This window comes from Falco punctatus, assembly GCF_963210335.1.
Source record: "Falco punctatus genome assembly, chromosome: 11".
Taxonomy (NCBI): domain Eukaryota; kingdom Metazoa; phylum Chordata; class Aves; order Falconiformes; family Falconidae; genus Falco; species Falco punctatus.
The window spans coordinates 26302188-26316957 of record NC_137591.1 but is presented as its reverse complement, the minus strand read 5'-3'; the positions used below and the strand labels follow the sequence as shown (position 1 = coordinate 26316957).

Genomic DNA, 14770 nt, shown 5'->3' with positions numbered 1-14770 from the left:
GGGTTTTTATATATTTCTTCCATTTTATTCCCCTTCTCCTCCATTTTCTCCCAACAGCACACATGCAGATTTAGGAGAAGTCAAAATCATTAATCCTCTCACACTTTGGCTCTGTTGTTACTGAGAGGAGGAAAGTGGTTTTTCTCTCATGGGGGTGGTTCGGTTAGGAAAGATATACTAAGTGTCAAAAATAGTGTCTGTTTGCTCTGTCTGCTACCTGTAATAGTAGCCACAGCTGCAAAGGATGATCACAGGAAGTTTCTGGAAGGGATCACAGTGGGATGTCTCGATAATGTGGCAAACACCTTCTGAAGTGTCAACGTTATAAGGATTTCTATTTGTTAACATGTTCACTGTATTTTCTATAGCTATCAATACCTGGGTTTCAGTAGAGAGAAAAAATTAATAAGGCTGAGGCTTAACAGACCTTTTGAAACTGGACCTGGGGGAAGGAAGGTGGTGCTTGGTGTATTGTTCTTCAGATGCTTCTGAGCTGCTTAGTTGAAATGTTAAAGCACCAAGAGTTTAAGCTTCCTTTGCTACTGAAAGAACTGTTGTGCAGGTCACTAGCACTGGCTTTACTGTGTTTCCCAATGTTTTGACCCCATTTTTTTTTCTTTTTCTTTTACATTTTTTTCCTGTTGATAACCATGCTGATTCTGTTACTGCAGACTGTCTCCCAGGCTGGACAACCTAGTGTGCTCTCTAAACCTTATTTCTGTATCACGTTTGCCTTGCTGCCATTTCTGAATTGTGCTATGTAGCTACTTGTACAACACCCAGAATGCAGAGAAAGGGCTGATGCTTTCTGCCTCTGGTGCAGGGAGCCCAACCTGATCTATAGAAAATTGCTATTCTTTCTAGTGTCTAGCAAATATTGATGTTTAATTTTGCATCTCACATACCCAGTCATTTTAAATTACAATTACTGCCTCTTGGGTTTCTCCTGCCAACTCAAAGTTTACTCTTTCTAATTATTTTTCCCCATATATGTTAGCTTCCACATGAGTCCTGCTGTTCGTGTCCAATCTGCCTGTCTTTTGTTTCCAATATGTCATCTTCAAGTTTTGTTAATGTGCTATTAACAATTCTTTCATCAGATATTAAATAATAAATACACTTGCAGCATTCCACTGACGACTACTGCATAGCTGATATATTAGTATTTGTATTAAGACTAAATGTTTAGTTTAAAATTTGCACTGGCACATCTATCAAGCAGAGCTTGATTTTGATGTAAAGCTTTATGAGAGCATTGAAGTCCCAGTATACCGCACCTACTGTATTCCCATACCGCTTATCCTACAGGGCTGTAAAAAATGCAGGCAAGTCTTCCTGAAAAGATTTCTTATATTTTTAAAATATCTATATAATTTATTATTTTTTTTTAAGACTGTGGTCCTTATTTCTCAGGGGCTACCATTCTTGAGGGTGAAGGTCTGCTTCACTTAGAGCTTGATGCTTGAGCTATAGGAGGGTGAAGTGCAGCTGTGTGGTACAAGCTTATCACAGAACCAGAGGCTGGGCCAGACCCTGTGGTGGTTTATATAGCCTGACTGAAGCCTTTGTTGTCCCTGCAGAGCCGGTGAGGTGGTGTTAGTTTTTGTCGAAGCCACTTCTGCATTACTACAGTGAGGCAGAGGATCCTGTGCTGGATCCAGTCCTGTATTTTCTCCTTCTTCCCTTCATTCCCAATGCATTTGCCAGGTTCATTCTTTTCAGTACTAAATCATGGCTGCGAAAAAGAAAGGGGAAAGATGCTTGTGTAGATTTGTTTGTTATTTCTGGGAATATTCCTACCTGTCTTTGGGACCTATGACAGTTTAACTTCTGCCTGTGCAGGGAGTTGTTTGTTAGCTGTAGAAATGTCTGCAGTGTTTTTGTTTGTTTGTTTTAAGAAAAAAGTATTGTGCTTTTTCATTTTGAAAGGTTGTGCATAGCAGAGCTGGCATAAGACGAAAATGTGTGCTTCCCACCTTCCTTATTTTATTACGAAAGCTAGACATATAAATAAAACGCTGGTTGGAAGACAAGCCTGTCTGAAGGGACGTGCTTCCTGAGATTAGCTTGGTGGTGCTGGGTGGTTTCATTTTGCTTTATAGAGTTGATTAGCACGTAGTGGTAGATATATATGTATATATTTTTAAACATATAATTTTTAAAAGCCCTAGGTTATTAAATATACTGAAGATATTAGGTATTTTAGGTTGTTCCTTACAGTATTTTTCCTGCATTAGATGGTGTACTATTCAATCTCCAAAAGCTGTTTTAAGTGGAGGCATAAATGCCTTTTCATTTGTGCATTCTTTGGTTTTTAGGCAAGCTAGCTTGGAACTTGCTCACTTGTTTGTGGATTGCTGCTGGTATATTTATAGTGTAGGTCAGCAGCCACAATATTAATTTTCAACTGAAACAGAATCCACTTCAGTAAATAAATTGCAGAACCATGAAACTGTGGCACAAATGTAAATTTGGCATTCTAGTTCCTAGGAAAATATTAAAATGTAAGTGCATGCTGCTATCTGCTCAACAGCTCGTGTGCTGTAAGAGCTGTTGTATGTTGCAGTCTGGTTTAATTATGCTACTATTTTTTTCCCTTCCTTGCTGGAGCAGCCTACCTGAGGGGCTTATAAACCCCAAGTCTTTTTCCAGGACAGTAAAACAGTTGTAAATTGTGGGGAACCTGAAGGGTACATAATTTTGTGTCACCCCCTTTGGCATAATGGTGGCCTATTTAAAACTAAATGCAACTTCAGTGTTTTATAAAACGGAGAGCTCTCCTTTCAGTTTGCTTTATTTTGGGATAACTATGAGGATTATAGTTAACTAATCTTATGGGTATATAAGTCATAACTGTGCCTGTATGTGTTTCTGACTAGAAATGTTTCTTGGCAACAACTGTTGAATTAAGCTGCAGGCATAAGCCTGCTCTTTGAGAGTGCTGCTGCCGTAAAATTAGAGCTTTACGATTCATATATGAGACTTTACAGCGCATTCTACTACAGTCTGGGAAACTTCTGTGGTTTTGGAAAATACAGTAACTGCCTTAATTTCTTAGGGAATAAAGAAGTCTGATGATATCTTATGCAGTCCATCATGGAGAAATTTTGCAGCTTATTTTGGAGTATTTTGCCTTTTGTTGCTTTTATCTTGCATAATTGACAGGATACTTGCTAATGAACACAAAACATACAATTTCTTTCTTACAAGAAAGTTGCCTGGAGATGTTTTGGATCAGCTGTGTATCAGTGTGGATGTGATTTCATATATTTACTTTGGCACTCACCTGAAAACTGGTTTGATGGAGCCTGGATAGCTCCAAGCCAGAGATGGTGGATTCTGACTGCAGAGAAAACCAAGCTTTTTCAATGCGGGAGTTGCAGTCGAACGTGTGTGGTGTGGTAGGGTAGGGCGGGTGGCAATGCTGACCTTAGGTCCTCGGTTACACTCCAGATAATCTTGTGACTGTGATCTACCTACTGGCTGAGGCTGGGGTGAGGAGAATAAAATACTCTAAATAAGTACACTAAGCTTTTCAGTGGGCATTTCCTGCAAAAGCTGTTGAAGTCAGGATGGGGCAGAATGTGGTACCCTGGAAGAGGAGTAGGGTCTAAGGCAGCTACTGCCTGGCAAAGAGGAAAGACTTGCTTTTACTGCCTCGCTCATGGAGTGTCGGCTGCTTCCTGGTGAATCTAACAGTGTAGCCATGGTCTCCAAGGGCAGCTCTCTGCACAGCTTCTCGGTTGGCAGCAGATTTGTGTGACTTGGTTTGGTGAGCTAGTGTGACCTGTGTGTACCTGGGATGCTTTGATCCCAGTGGTGACAATTCTTCACAGGCATCATTTAAAGGATCTGTACTAATTATCTAATTGTTCAGTTGGCTGACGTGAGGATTCAGATGAAGTTGGATTTAATCTAAATAATGTGTTTTATTTAGCAAAGGGTTTGGAGCAGCTCATTCTGGTTGGCGCAGAATCAATACGTGCACTGTTCTTGATGATCAATTTTGTCTCTTTGTAACTAGGGGAAATGGAAGAGGAGATGGAAAATCCAGAAATGGTTGATTTACCAGAGAAACAGAAGCATCAGCTACGACATCGTGAGTTGTTTCTCTCACGACAGCTGGAATCTCTGCCAGCCACACACATTAGGTAATGACTGTTTTCTTCCAACGCTTTTTTATTCAAAAAACAAATGGCATTATTACTATTCAAGTATTCTTCAATGTAAGATTAAATTCTGTGTACAACTTCAGTAATACCATCTTGTGAATCACATGAGCATTTAAGATGTTTTTTCATAAAATATGTTTCTCTTTTTTTCTTTTCTTTTTTTTTTTAGAGGCAAATGCAGTGTTACTCTGTTAAATGAGACAGAATCCCTTAAATCATATCTGGAACGGGAGGTATGAACCATTTTGTGAATTGTGAAGCTTGAACAGTTTATTCTAGCACGGTTTAGGATTGGTGGCTTTTTGCTTATTTTCTAATAAGATGGTGGTTCTTTTATTTCTACTCATACTGGGCATCGACAGTGGGAAGCTTTAGGCTCCATACAGTTTTTCATTCTAATATAAAACTTTGTGGATCTAGAGGCCAGACCTGTTGTTTACATCTTTGTGACAATAAGCTGCCTCTCCTGTAAAGAGAGCCTGACTTTCTCATCAGCCTGGCAGTCTGAAAGTTCAACCCTGGAGGCTCATGCCCCAAATAAGACGGGGTGGAGGAGATCCAGGAACTGTAGCAGAGGGAGCAGGGCAGCAAGCGAAGCTGTATTTCTATATATTTGCTTTGTCCTGAAATCTTAACAGATGTATGTTAATGTGGTTTAAGCTTGATCTTGCCTCAGATTTCTGAGGAGCTTAGTTCCCTAGTTTTTGAGTTCACTGTTCAAAATATTTACCTGTAGTCTTTCATATGCCGCCACAGAGACTTAGATCCTTGAAAAACCCGCTTGTCAGTTAACTCAAGTCCTGCAGAAATGTACCCAATCTGACTCTTTAAAGGTACCTCAAAGCCAGCACTTGAAACTGAATTGTCTTGCACTGTTAATCATTATTCAGAATATGAATCTTGGGGGTTACATTTTGAGGTATTTGGAGATTTGAAAAATTACTGTTGCAATATATTTACACACCTTTAATTGTGGCTAGACCTCTGGCTGCCAGCTGGGTTAGACAGGTGTGGGATTCAGCAATCTGGGAGTTTTACTTCGGGAGATTGGCAGAGTTTCAGTATGTTATTATTTGAATACATCTGCAAGCATTACATTTGCATTTGAAAACAGTAAAATGTTATACAACAGAGGAAATCTTGTAATTAAAATCAGTATGGTAACGGTCATTACTGCCTTTAAGAAACAAGGAGAAAACAGGTCATTTTTTGCAAGGAGCGTACTGTAGTCTGTCTCATAGTTGGACTTTCTTTTTAAATGTTTTTTTAGCTTTCATTAGTACTTATTTAAGCATAAATTTAATTTAACCGTATACTCCAATTTAAGAGAATTTTAAACAAAGCACAGGGATTAAGCAGTTTGGTTTCTCACTGGAATGTGAAACCAAAAACATGTTGAGTCTGCTCAGGGCTGCCAAATGGCAGTGCTTCAAACAAGGGCCGTTGTATTCAGAAATGTAACCAGCTAGCAGCCTAGGATATGCCAGTTCAAAAGCAGAAGTTAATCAAACTGAAATTATTTTAGATGTACTAGTACCCAACATTTAAGTAGTAGTGTGTGTTCTGGGTTGCTCCCAGCACATTTTTATTATCACAAATGTTACAGGTAGATACATGGATACAAGAGAAGGGAGCTTGCTTCCTCTAGTCACACAACTGCTCAGTTGCAGATGTAGGAATAGAAAGATTTCTTGTTTTTTCATCCTTTTGAACTCTCAAAATGCAAGATGAGTGATGCAGGTTATTTTTAAAACTGAGCAGGCGCTTAGAGATTTCACAGAATGAGAGAGTTCCCTGAATGTGTCCTGTCACTTAGCATGGTATTTTACTGTGGTGCAAACTAACTTGGACAGATGGTAAAGAAATTAAAGGCTCAGGAACACAAATGTGCTTGGGTGGAGGGTAAAGAGATTAAGAAAAGGAGATAGTTGTTGCCTGGAGAATTTGTAGCACTGGGTGGTATTGTTTTGAACTGTTTCTTCTCCCCCCCACCTCCCCCTTCTTAATCCATTCTTTACTTTCAGAATGTTTTGGGCTTTTTTTTGACATGGCTTCTGTCAATAAAACCTAAGCTGTTCTAGGGAATCTTGTCATTTGATTTCTTCTATGTTATGACCACTGAAAGTAGGTTTTCAGCCTGAGGCTGTCTGCCTCAAAGGAGGTTAAACATGCAGACAGAAATTTTTAGGGAGATAGTAAGCACAGCAAAATTGCATTTGTGTTATCTCCGTTTTTCTCCTCCTACCCTTTCTCTGTCATCTTCCTCAGGAAGATTGCTCTGTTGCATTCAGAGAACAGGCTGAAGGGGGACTGGCATTGACTTCTTTACTGTGCCTGACAAAATTGGGTTTGTAGCAGGAGTGAGGAATAGGAAGAAAAAGAGAAAAATCAGTGGAAAACCTGAATTTCCTGTAGATACTGGATTCTCATGGATATCAAGAAAAGGGCATAGCCACTTAAGGCAAAAGCATTAGATTTCCCTGTTCTGTAGGAAACCATTTTACGTGTACCATCTATTTTACTGCTTTGCTAGGATATATGTGAATTTTGCCTGCTGGGCAGTTGTCTGGCATTTCTGTTGCTTTTGGTACCCTCCCCTTAAAAAAAATAATGCTCTCTAGTTAAATAATCCCCCCCCCTTCACCCAAACAGAATTTTTGAAAGTAAGTTTGCAAGTTGTAATGAACTAACCATTATTTCTGCATTGTACTTTCACTTTGAGCCTATTTTCTTTTTCCACTTCAGCAGTTTCTTAGTGGTGTTGGTTCTCGGCTATAGCTACAGGTAGCTTAGGGGCTTGGGTAGGGAAGCTCCAAGCATATGTGTCTGTCTAACACTTTGGAGGAGTAGAAAGTCATGATTTAATTTTAATTCTTGGCAGGTCATTTTAATTTTTCCAAACATGTTGGGTGTTTTCTGGGATCTGAAATGGAGAAAACCCGTCTTTTTCTTCACTGCTGCAAACTCTGCATACAGACAACTAAAATGAGCATGGAGGAATTTAAGAGCCATGTTACTTTGTTGTGAGCCTCACTCTTCTTCTGAAATCCTTCTGAAAAATTGTTCTGATCACGTAGTGGCGATCAAGAGTTCACATATCCTTTAGAATATGCAAGGATCTCTTTCTTCCTTAGGCTATAGTTTGCATTGGCACTAAACTGGCATTTATTAACGTTTTTAGAAGTCCCACTCAGTTTGCATGAGCTAAATTTTATGCTTCTGTGGGGGAAGATGGTAGTGGTATTGCATTACCTCTGTGGATTACAGTCTGTCTTGTATTCGTGCTTGAGCCCTTAAACTTCCATCTTTTCTTTGTTGGGGAGAAGAGCCCAGGGGCTTTTAATTCTTCTGTTGAATCTGCTTGATTTGAGACAAAACTGGACAAGATATAAAAAGATGACCTGAGACTGGTAGAGAAAGATGGGTTTTATTTTGTAGAGAAACTTCATAGTGATAATCAATAAAACAAAAGCAGTAGGGCATCTAACAGTCAAATACCATGGGAGAAAACCCCTCCACAATGATTAGTTTTCCCTGGCCAAGAAAGACTGTGTTAAGAACTTGCCTGTAGAATTGGCCTTCCTTGGGGCCTACTGTGTTGTTATACTACAGTGGTTGGTTTGCGTATTTGCTGGGCAACGTGCCTGAAAAGCATTAATGTTGCACTGCATATGCTTTGTCCTCCAGTTAGGTATTCTCGAGCTGGAACAAATAAACTACTATATTTATGACATGGAATCTTGCAAGACAAAAAAACTTTTCCTGTGCTTTATTTATGCAACAGTACATTCTTAGAATGTTGTAGTATCATGAACTCTGTGTGTGTCAGGGAGCAAGAGATCCAGATTTCTTTACACAGCTATAATATAAATGAGTTTTCATATACTCTGAAGCTCCCTTCTGTCAGTAGGTTGATGTATTTTGACCCTGGTGCCTGTGGGAGTAGGAATCCGTTCTGTCAAAAAAGTGATTTGTTTAGGATGAAACCCAATCCCGCCCCCACCCCCACCCCAACCATGGGCAGCCCTTCCAGTGGACTTAGCTGGGTGTTGGAACAGGAGTTTGCCAAGCATTAGCTGTGACTTTTATCCTGTTATCATGACGTAACGTGCGATTGTTCTTGCCCTTGATTGTTCATGCTTCCACGGTGGGGAAACGGCATGTTTTCTGCTGGAGGAGATTGGTGTGAATTCCCTGCCTTGCCACTGCATAGGTGATACCTTTTTGTGCGGTAGTTTCCTTAGGTAGCAAAGCAGGTTTGGCTGTCTGGCTTGGCTCTTTTCTGGCTTTTTTTCTTCTCTTCCAGAGATGTTGCTGTCTTCCTGGAAAAATGCTGATTTTTAGATAAAAATTGAAGCAGAATATATGGAGTTAACACTCTTAAATCCTGTAATTGGATGCTGGATGCATTATACATGTAAAGAAAACACAGGAGACCTTACCTCTATGGCATCAGTCTTAGATTAATATGTGGAATGTGCAGGGCTGGAGAGCAGAACTAGTATGTACCTTTGAAGCCCTAGCCCCCAGAATTTTTGCAATGTTACTGGGGAAACTCACAGCAATTCTTCCTTTTTTGGCCTTCGTATAACAGATTGGGAGACTCTCTTTTCCATTGCCACCTCTTCAGGAAGATGAACAGGGCTTGAAACTGATGCTACTTTTGTCCTAATTTTTGTTGCATGCTGTTGACGCATACAAATATAGGGAAAGGGAAAATGAGGTGAGCATGAAATGAGTTGTATTTAAGCAGAGTGCCTGCTATTGACACAGAAATATGGGGAAAGGGAAAACGAGCCAGAAACCCAAGATGTGAAAAAACGGCACATTGCACATCCTTTGTTTCTGTTCAGAAACACTTCTCTTTCCTGGTGAGGGTGTTGCTGTGGATGGAGGTATGAGAGGTCACATTCTACCAGAGCGCTCTTCCTGCCCCATATCCCACACTGTACTTTGATGGAGCGTAGCTGGTCTCTGATGTGTCACATTCAGTAGCTACATCGAAGTACTTATCCATGCAGAAGAGTTTAATTACTTATACTGTGCAGTTTAAAGTAAATTTTGGCTGTTTTCTTCCTTCACCCTGGCAGGACATTCTTATTCTAGTATGACTTCTTGCTTTAATTTTACACACCCAGGTAACAGAAGCCAAGCAGCTTTTTTTAGCCTTTTTCTCATCTGCTTGAACAAAAGCAACAAATTAATGTATTGCCACCTGCAGCTAATTACTGCAGCTGCCAAATCTGCTACCCCTCTACCAGTAGTGAGCAGAAGGAAGCATAGGGATTTAAGCATAGATGGTGGCAGAAAAGAAGCTGGTCAGCAGTGTGTCCCTGTGGCAAGGAAAGCCAAGCACATCCTGGTCTATATTAACGGGAGCGTAGTGAGCGGATGCAGGGATGGGATCTCATCCCCTCAGTTCATCCCTTGAGACCACTTCAGGAGTCCTGTGTCCGGCTTTGGGCCTCCTGGCACCAAAGAGACATTGACATTCTGGAGCAAGTCCTGCAGAGGCTACAGAGGTTGGCTGGGGCATCATGTCTCTGTGGGGTGTTTCACTGGTACGGTTGTAACGTTCTGAAATTAGGCTTTAGTTTGTACCAATATTTCTGTGCAGATAAGTCACTAGCATCTAGTACTGCTGTTTTGGTATACAGAAAAGTGCAGTTTTGTGTTCTGAAACAGCTGGTACTACTAAAAAATACCTCCTGGCCCTTCTGAGCCTTGTTTGTGCAATAGAGGAGCTTTGTTCACTTCAACTTCAGACTTATTAAGGGTAGGGCCACTTTTGAGGAGAGCTGTTAACACTTACGTAGAAGAAAGTGGCAGCATTTAACGTTGGGTTTTAAACCCGGTGGTTCATCTATTGTTTGTTCACCCAGTTTTTAAAAAATAATATATATATAGGCAATAAACCCAAACTTAAAATGTAGAAGCTTGCTAGTGTGTGTGCAAAGCTGGAAGTAAAAGCTAATAATACTGTTTACTTTTTTGCTTTTGTTTTATTTTTAGGATTTCTTCTTTTATTCGCTAGTATATGATCCTCAACAAAAGACCCTACTCGCTGATAAAGGAGAGATCCGAGTCGGAAACAGATACCAGGCAGATATAACAGACTTACTAAAAGAGGGTAATTTCCATATTTATTTAAACTGTCAAGAGGCCATGTAGGATGCGGCCACTTCTATGTGTGCGGCCCTCATAGGTGTGGGAGGTGGAGGCTCCCGCTGCCAAGCCGTGAGTACAGCAATGGGCTGGTTTGTTGGTGTTGCTCACTGAACACAATTACTTATGTTTCAAACCAGTCTTTTAAGTGGGCATTTGTCCAAATCATAGAAGTTGTTGAAACAAATTGAATTAATTGGCTCTCTCAGAGCTTGCACTCTTTTTTTTTTTTTTTTTTCTTAAGAGATTTCAGAATTTCCATGGGAAACAGAAACAGCCTTTTGTGTTTTTAATCAAACCTTGCTTCCCTATAAAAGCCCCTCCCAAATTACTGCCAATTAAATACTGTCTCCCCTCATCAATTTGCCCATTATTGCTGGGTGCCTGTTCCTTGGAGCCCTCTCCCCATCCCAAGCGCTGGCTTTCAGCCTAGACTTCTCACCTGCAGAATGGGCAGGAGGAAGAATTTTCTGGCCTGAAGGTGTTGGGAGACCTCAGCCTGCCACCGCTGTGTCATGGAGTAGCAGCACGACCACAAGGGCCCTGGCCCAAGGAGAAGGGAGGAGTAGCAGTAACTGATACTATAGTTACCAATTAGTACCTAACCTTAGCTTTGTCTTTCAACCTGCTTTTGGATCTGTAGGGTAACGCAAAACCTGAGAGGGATGGGGAGTACTGGCATATAATTGCTCCTTTCTAAGACCCATGTAATGCACGGGCAGAGTGCTGGTATTTTGCTTCTAAGAGAACCCATGTTGGAAGGACCTTCTCCAAGAAGGACTTTCTCCAAGCCTGGATGGGCAGAGATATGAAAGCAGTAAGATGCTTTTGTCTTTGCTTAGGAGCTTTGCTGATAGTGGTAGCCTCGTACTAGAACAGGCAAACAAATTGGTCAGGACTTTTGCTTAATTTGTCTATGAAACTGGTATTTACTCAAGCAGCTGGGCAAGCCTCCGAAGTGAGGATGAACTAATTCGAAAGGCATTCTCTTCCCTCAGTGGGCCAACACAGGGCTTCAGAGAAGGATAATCTCCAGATGTTATAAAGGGAGCAGAAAGAAGAAAAAGTCTCAGCTCCTGTACTTTTCCAGGGTATTTTGGTTTGTGTAGAGTTAGGAAAATAAAAGCAAGAGAGTCTGATGCTGTGATTTTTCCGCTTTCTAAGGGAACCAGCTACTCTACCTCCTCAGAGCAGCTGGGAGTGTGTCTGTTTTCCTGGAATTTCTGCAAGATAAAGGAGAGAAACATAGAGAGGGGAGCTGGGGAGAGGGGCTGATGAGTTACTGTCTAGTTGGGAGAAGGATGTAGTCTGTTTCCCGGTATGTGTCCTTTAAAAACAGTTCTTGAAAACGTGGTGGCACAATTCAGATGAGCTGTGTTGCTGCATCTGTCAAGCTGAAATTGTCACAGACGAGCAGGTGAATGAAATTTTCACAGTGGCCCTTTTGGCAGAGTAATTGAGATAGGTTAGCAGTTACATTATTGTGAAATTAAAAAAAAGTCTAGAATACTTTTATTTCAAAACAGCCATACCGAGCATTTCAAATCTGTTTTTCAACCAGGTGAGGATGATGGAAGAGACCAGTCAAAACTTGAAACAAAAGTTTGGGAAGCCTTTAACCCACTAGTAGACAAGCAGATAGACCAGTTCCTGGTGGTAGCACGGTAAGAGCATTTTACCTCTCCTTTAAATAAGTAAATGCTAATAACTCTTCCAAGCACTTCTTATGTTCCTTTTGCGTTACTAGTAAGAATGCTGGTTTTGGTTGCTTGATTGACTTGCTCCATTTTGAAATGATGGACATTTTACGTGCCTTCCTGGGAATTGCATGACTTTAGGAACAGCTACTCAGATTTACAACTTAATCACTTTCATGAAAGAAAAGCAAATGGCATGTAAAAACGATCCTGTAATTGGTGAGGTTTTTCAAATACTTTGGCCAGTATGCAGAAGGCTTAGTGAACTGAATTCTTGACAGTTCATTACTCAGTCCATTTTGTCCCCTTTTCAAATCCAGTGACATTTTAACATCCCTTAATAGTTTGCTAAGAAGTCTGGTAAAGTGTTTTTGATGGAGTGTGGATGGTTTCTAATGCCTAGATTCCAGTAGGTGGGCACAGTAAAGTAAAACACTGCAAATCTGTGCAGATGGTGAAATGTGTGCTTTTATTTAAGCCCAAAGCAATCTTTGTGGATCAGCTTTTCCTTTTTAAAATGTTCTTGAACTTTGTCATTGGTATGCATTTATATGAACAGAAGCCTATACTAAATTTCAGGCTCTCATAGCAATGGGTGACTGAATGATGGGGAGGGGGGAGAGAAAAAAAGTTAACACTCCAAATTCTTGTATTTTAGGTGAGTTTGTGGGACTGCATGGGAGGAGAATGGTGTGAGTTGATGGATAGTTGGACCTTTTGATGGTTTTAGTCAATGGAGCAAGCTATTTGGCTATGGTTAGGAAAGGGGTGTGTAAAGTTAGAAGCTGCTAGTAGTGTGTGGGTTTGCTAGTCTTGAGAGTTCTGCTCATTGGCTGTGGTATTTGATAGACCTGAACCCTGCTGCCTGCTTCAACCAAGGACTTTACCCCTGGAAAAGAGTCAAACCTATATTTCAAATACTCTGTTAAATTGGGCCCTGGTTCTTTTGGTTCTTGTCTCCCCCCCTGCCCCCCGCCTTGAGTTACCATGCTTTGAATTTCCTCCTGAACTTCCCTGAGTCTAGCATTGCTGTGCCTGTTGTTGGGTAAGTTAAGGGGGTGCTTGTCAGGGAGGCAGCGCTAGAGCTTGTGTGTAAGCATCTGCCTGGACAGGACCCTCCAGTGCTGATCAAAGCTGCTGGATGATGCAATGAGGGTGCATTTTTATCAAACAGCAGTCAATGCGTTCAACATGCTGAATGATAGAAGCTTGAGGGAATAATGAGTGGGGCAGCAGGGGGGAAATAACGGCGGTGCATCAGGGAGATGGTGAAATGCAGTGTTTTAATTACTCAAGAGGAGATGTGTATATACTTGAAAACACACACCCAAATCAGTTTTTTCTATGTACTTTGAAGATAAAACTTGCCATTATTATGAACTTTGATCAGAACTTTAAAAAATGGCTATTCTGAATTGCAGCACTTAAACTTTTACAAGGCTGCTTGGGCCTTATGTGGGTCCAGTAACAGCGTGCCAAGAGCAAAACTAGGTTTGTTAAAATTAAAAATGTTAACTGCAGTCCAATCCGAACAATTTGCAATCCAAACAGCAGATTGAAGAAAATCTCACAGTTCAGAATCCATTAGTACATTTTTGTCCTTGGTTAAACATGCACTTTTTATTGTATAGACTTTTCTAAGGTTCATAAAGTTCATAGTGTTCTGGTTACACTAAAGAATCACCATAAAATTTAGGGTCTTGGAAGTTTCACTGTGCTGCTTACACAATATATTGCTGTTTCCCTTGACCTGTGCCAACAGTAAAGTCAAACTGGCTGAACTAAGTGATTTATTTGCAACAGATTAATTCTGCTTGATCAGATGGACATAGGGAGAAGGATGAAAGTGGGGAGAGGATAACCTCCACCAGCGATGCAGAACAAACAGATGAAGGAGTGATGGGCAGAGCTGGGATACCTCCAGCAAAGGATATTCCTCCTCCTTAAGGCACCCTTCTTGACAAGGCTGTGGTTTCACAGTTGCTTCTAATCGAGTGAAGTACAGGACACCATCGAAAAGCAAAGAACTTTGTTTCCTGGGTTAATTTCAGCATTATTGATTCAAATTGCCACTCAGCCACACAGTGCTCTGGTGTTGGTGTCAGGAAGACCCAGCAGAAAGCAAGAGGGTAGAAGTGCCCCAGCAGGTGGGGGTTTTCACGTGGGTTGGTTTAGGTCAGGGGTCCGCAAACTACGGCCCGCGGGCTGGATACGGCCCCCCAGGGTCCTCAATCAGGCCCCCGGTATTTACAGAACCCCCCCGCCCCCCCCCCCCCCCCCCGGGGGTTGGTGGGGGAAACCAAGCAGCCGCAGGTGACTGCCTGCCACTGCATCCGCGCGCCGGCCCCCTGGTTAAAAAGTTTGAGGACCCCTGGTTTAGAGTGACTGTAGAGCTGCTTTATGTTGGGGTTTTCTACCTTGTGTGGGCTTTTGGTTTTAGTAGTTCCTGGCTGTTCACTGCTGCCCACTGGGTTTACTGATACAGCTGCCTGAAGGCATGTGCTGTAACGAGAATCACTGAAAAGATCAGTATAAAAATCACTTTTGTCCGGAATGAGCAAAGCGATCCAGTTGATAATTAGATGCCATGCAGACAGAGAGGAAAAAGATACCAGTTCAGTGAAAGCTGGGGACAGGGGAGTTACGAAGCAGGGGTAGGGGTAGTGACTGGGAGGCTGGGGAGAGGGCAAAGTGTAAATCCGCCATAGAAACTGGGGTGGGGAGGCTGTTTTGGAT

General features: G+C 41.4%; 1 protein-coding gene across 7 annotated transcripts in view; it reads left to right on the top strand.

Annotated features, from left to right (window-relative positions):
* MTA1 (metastasis associated 1) overlaps positions 1-14770 on the top strand; it is a 94347-nt gene that overhangs the window by 30883 nt on the left and 48694 nt on the right. For all 7 annotated transcript variants that reach the window (XM_080406768.1, XM_080406766.1, XM_080406767.1 and 4 more), the window contains 4 exons: positions 4025-4151; positions 4342-4405; positions 10185-10302; positions 11899-12001. In XM_080406768.1, coding sequence (XP_080262894.1) covers positions 4025-4151; positions 4342-4405; positions 10185-10302; positions 11899-12001 — 412 coding nt within the window. The remainder of the gene's footprint in view (positions 1-4024; positions 4152-4341; positions 4406-10184; positions 10303-11898; positions 12002-14770) is intronic.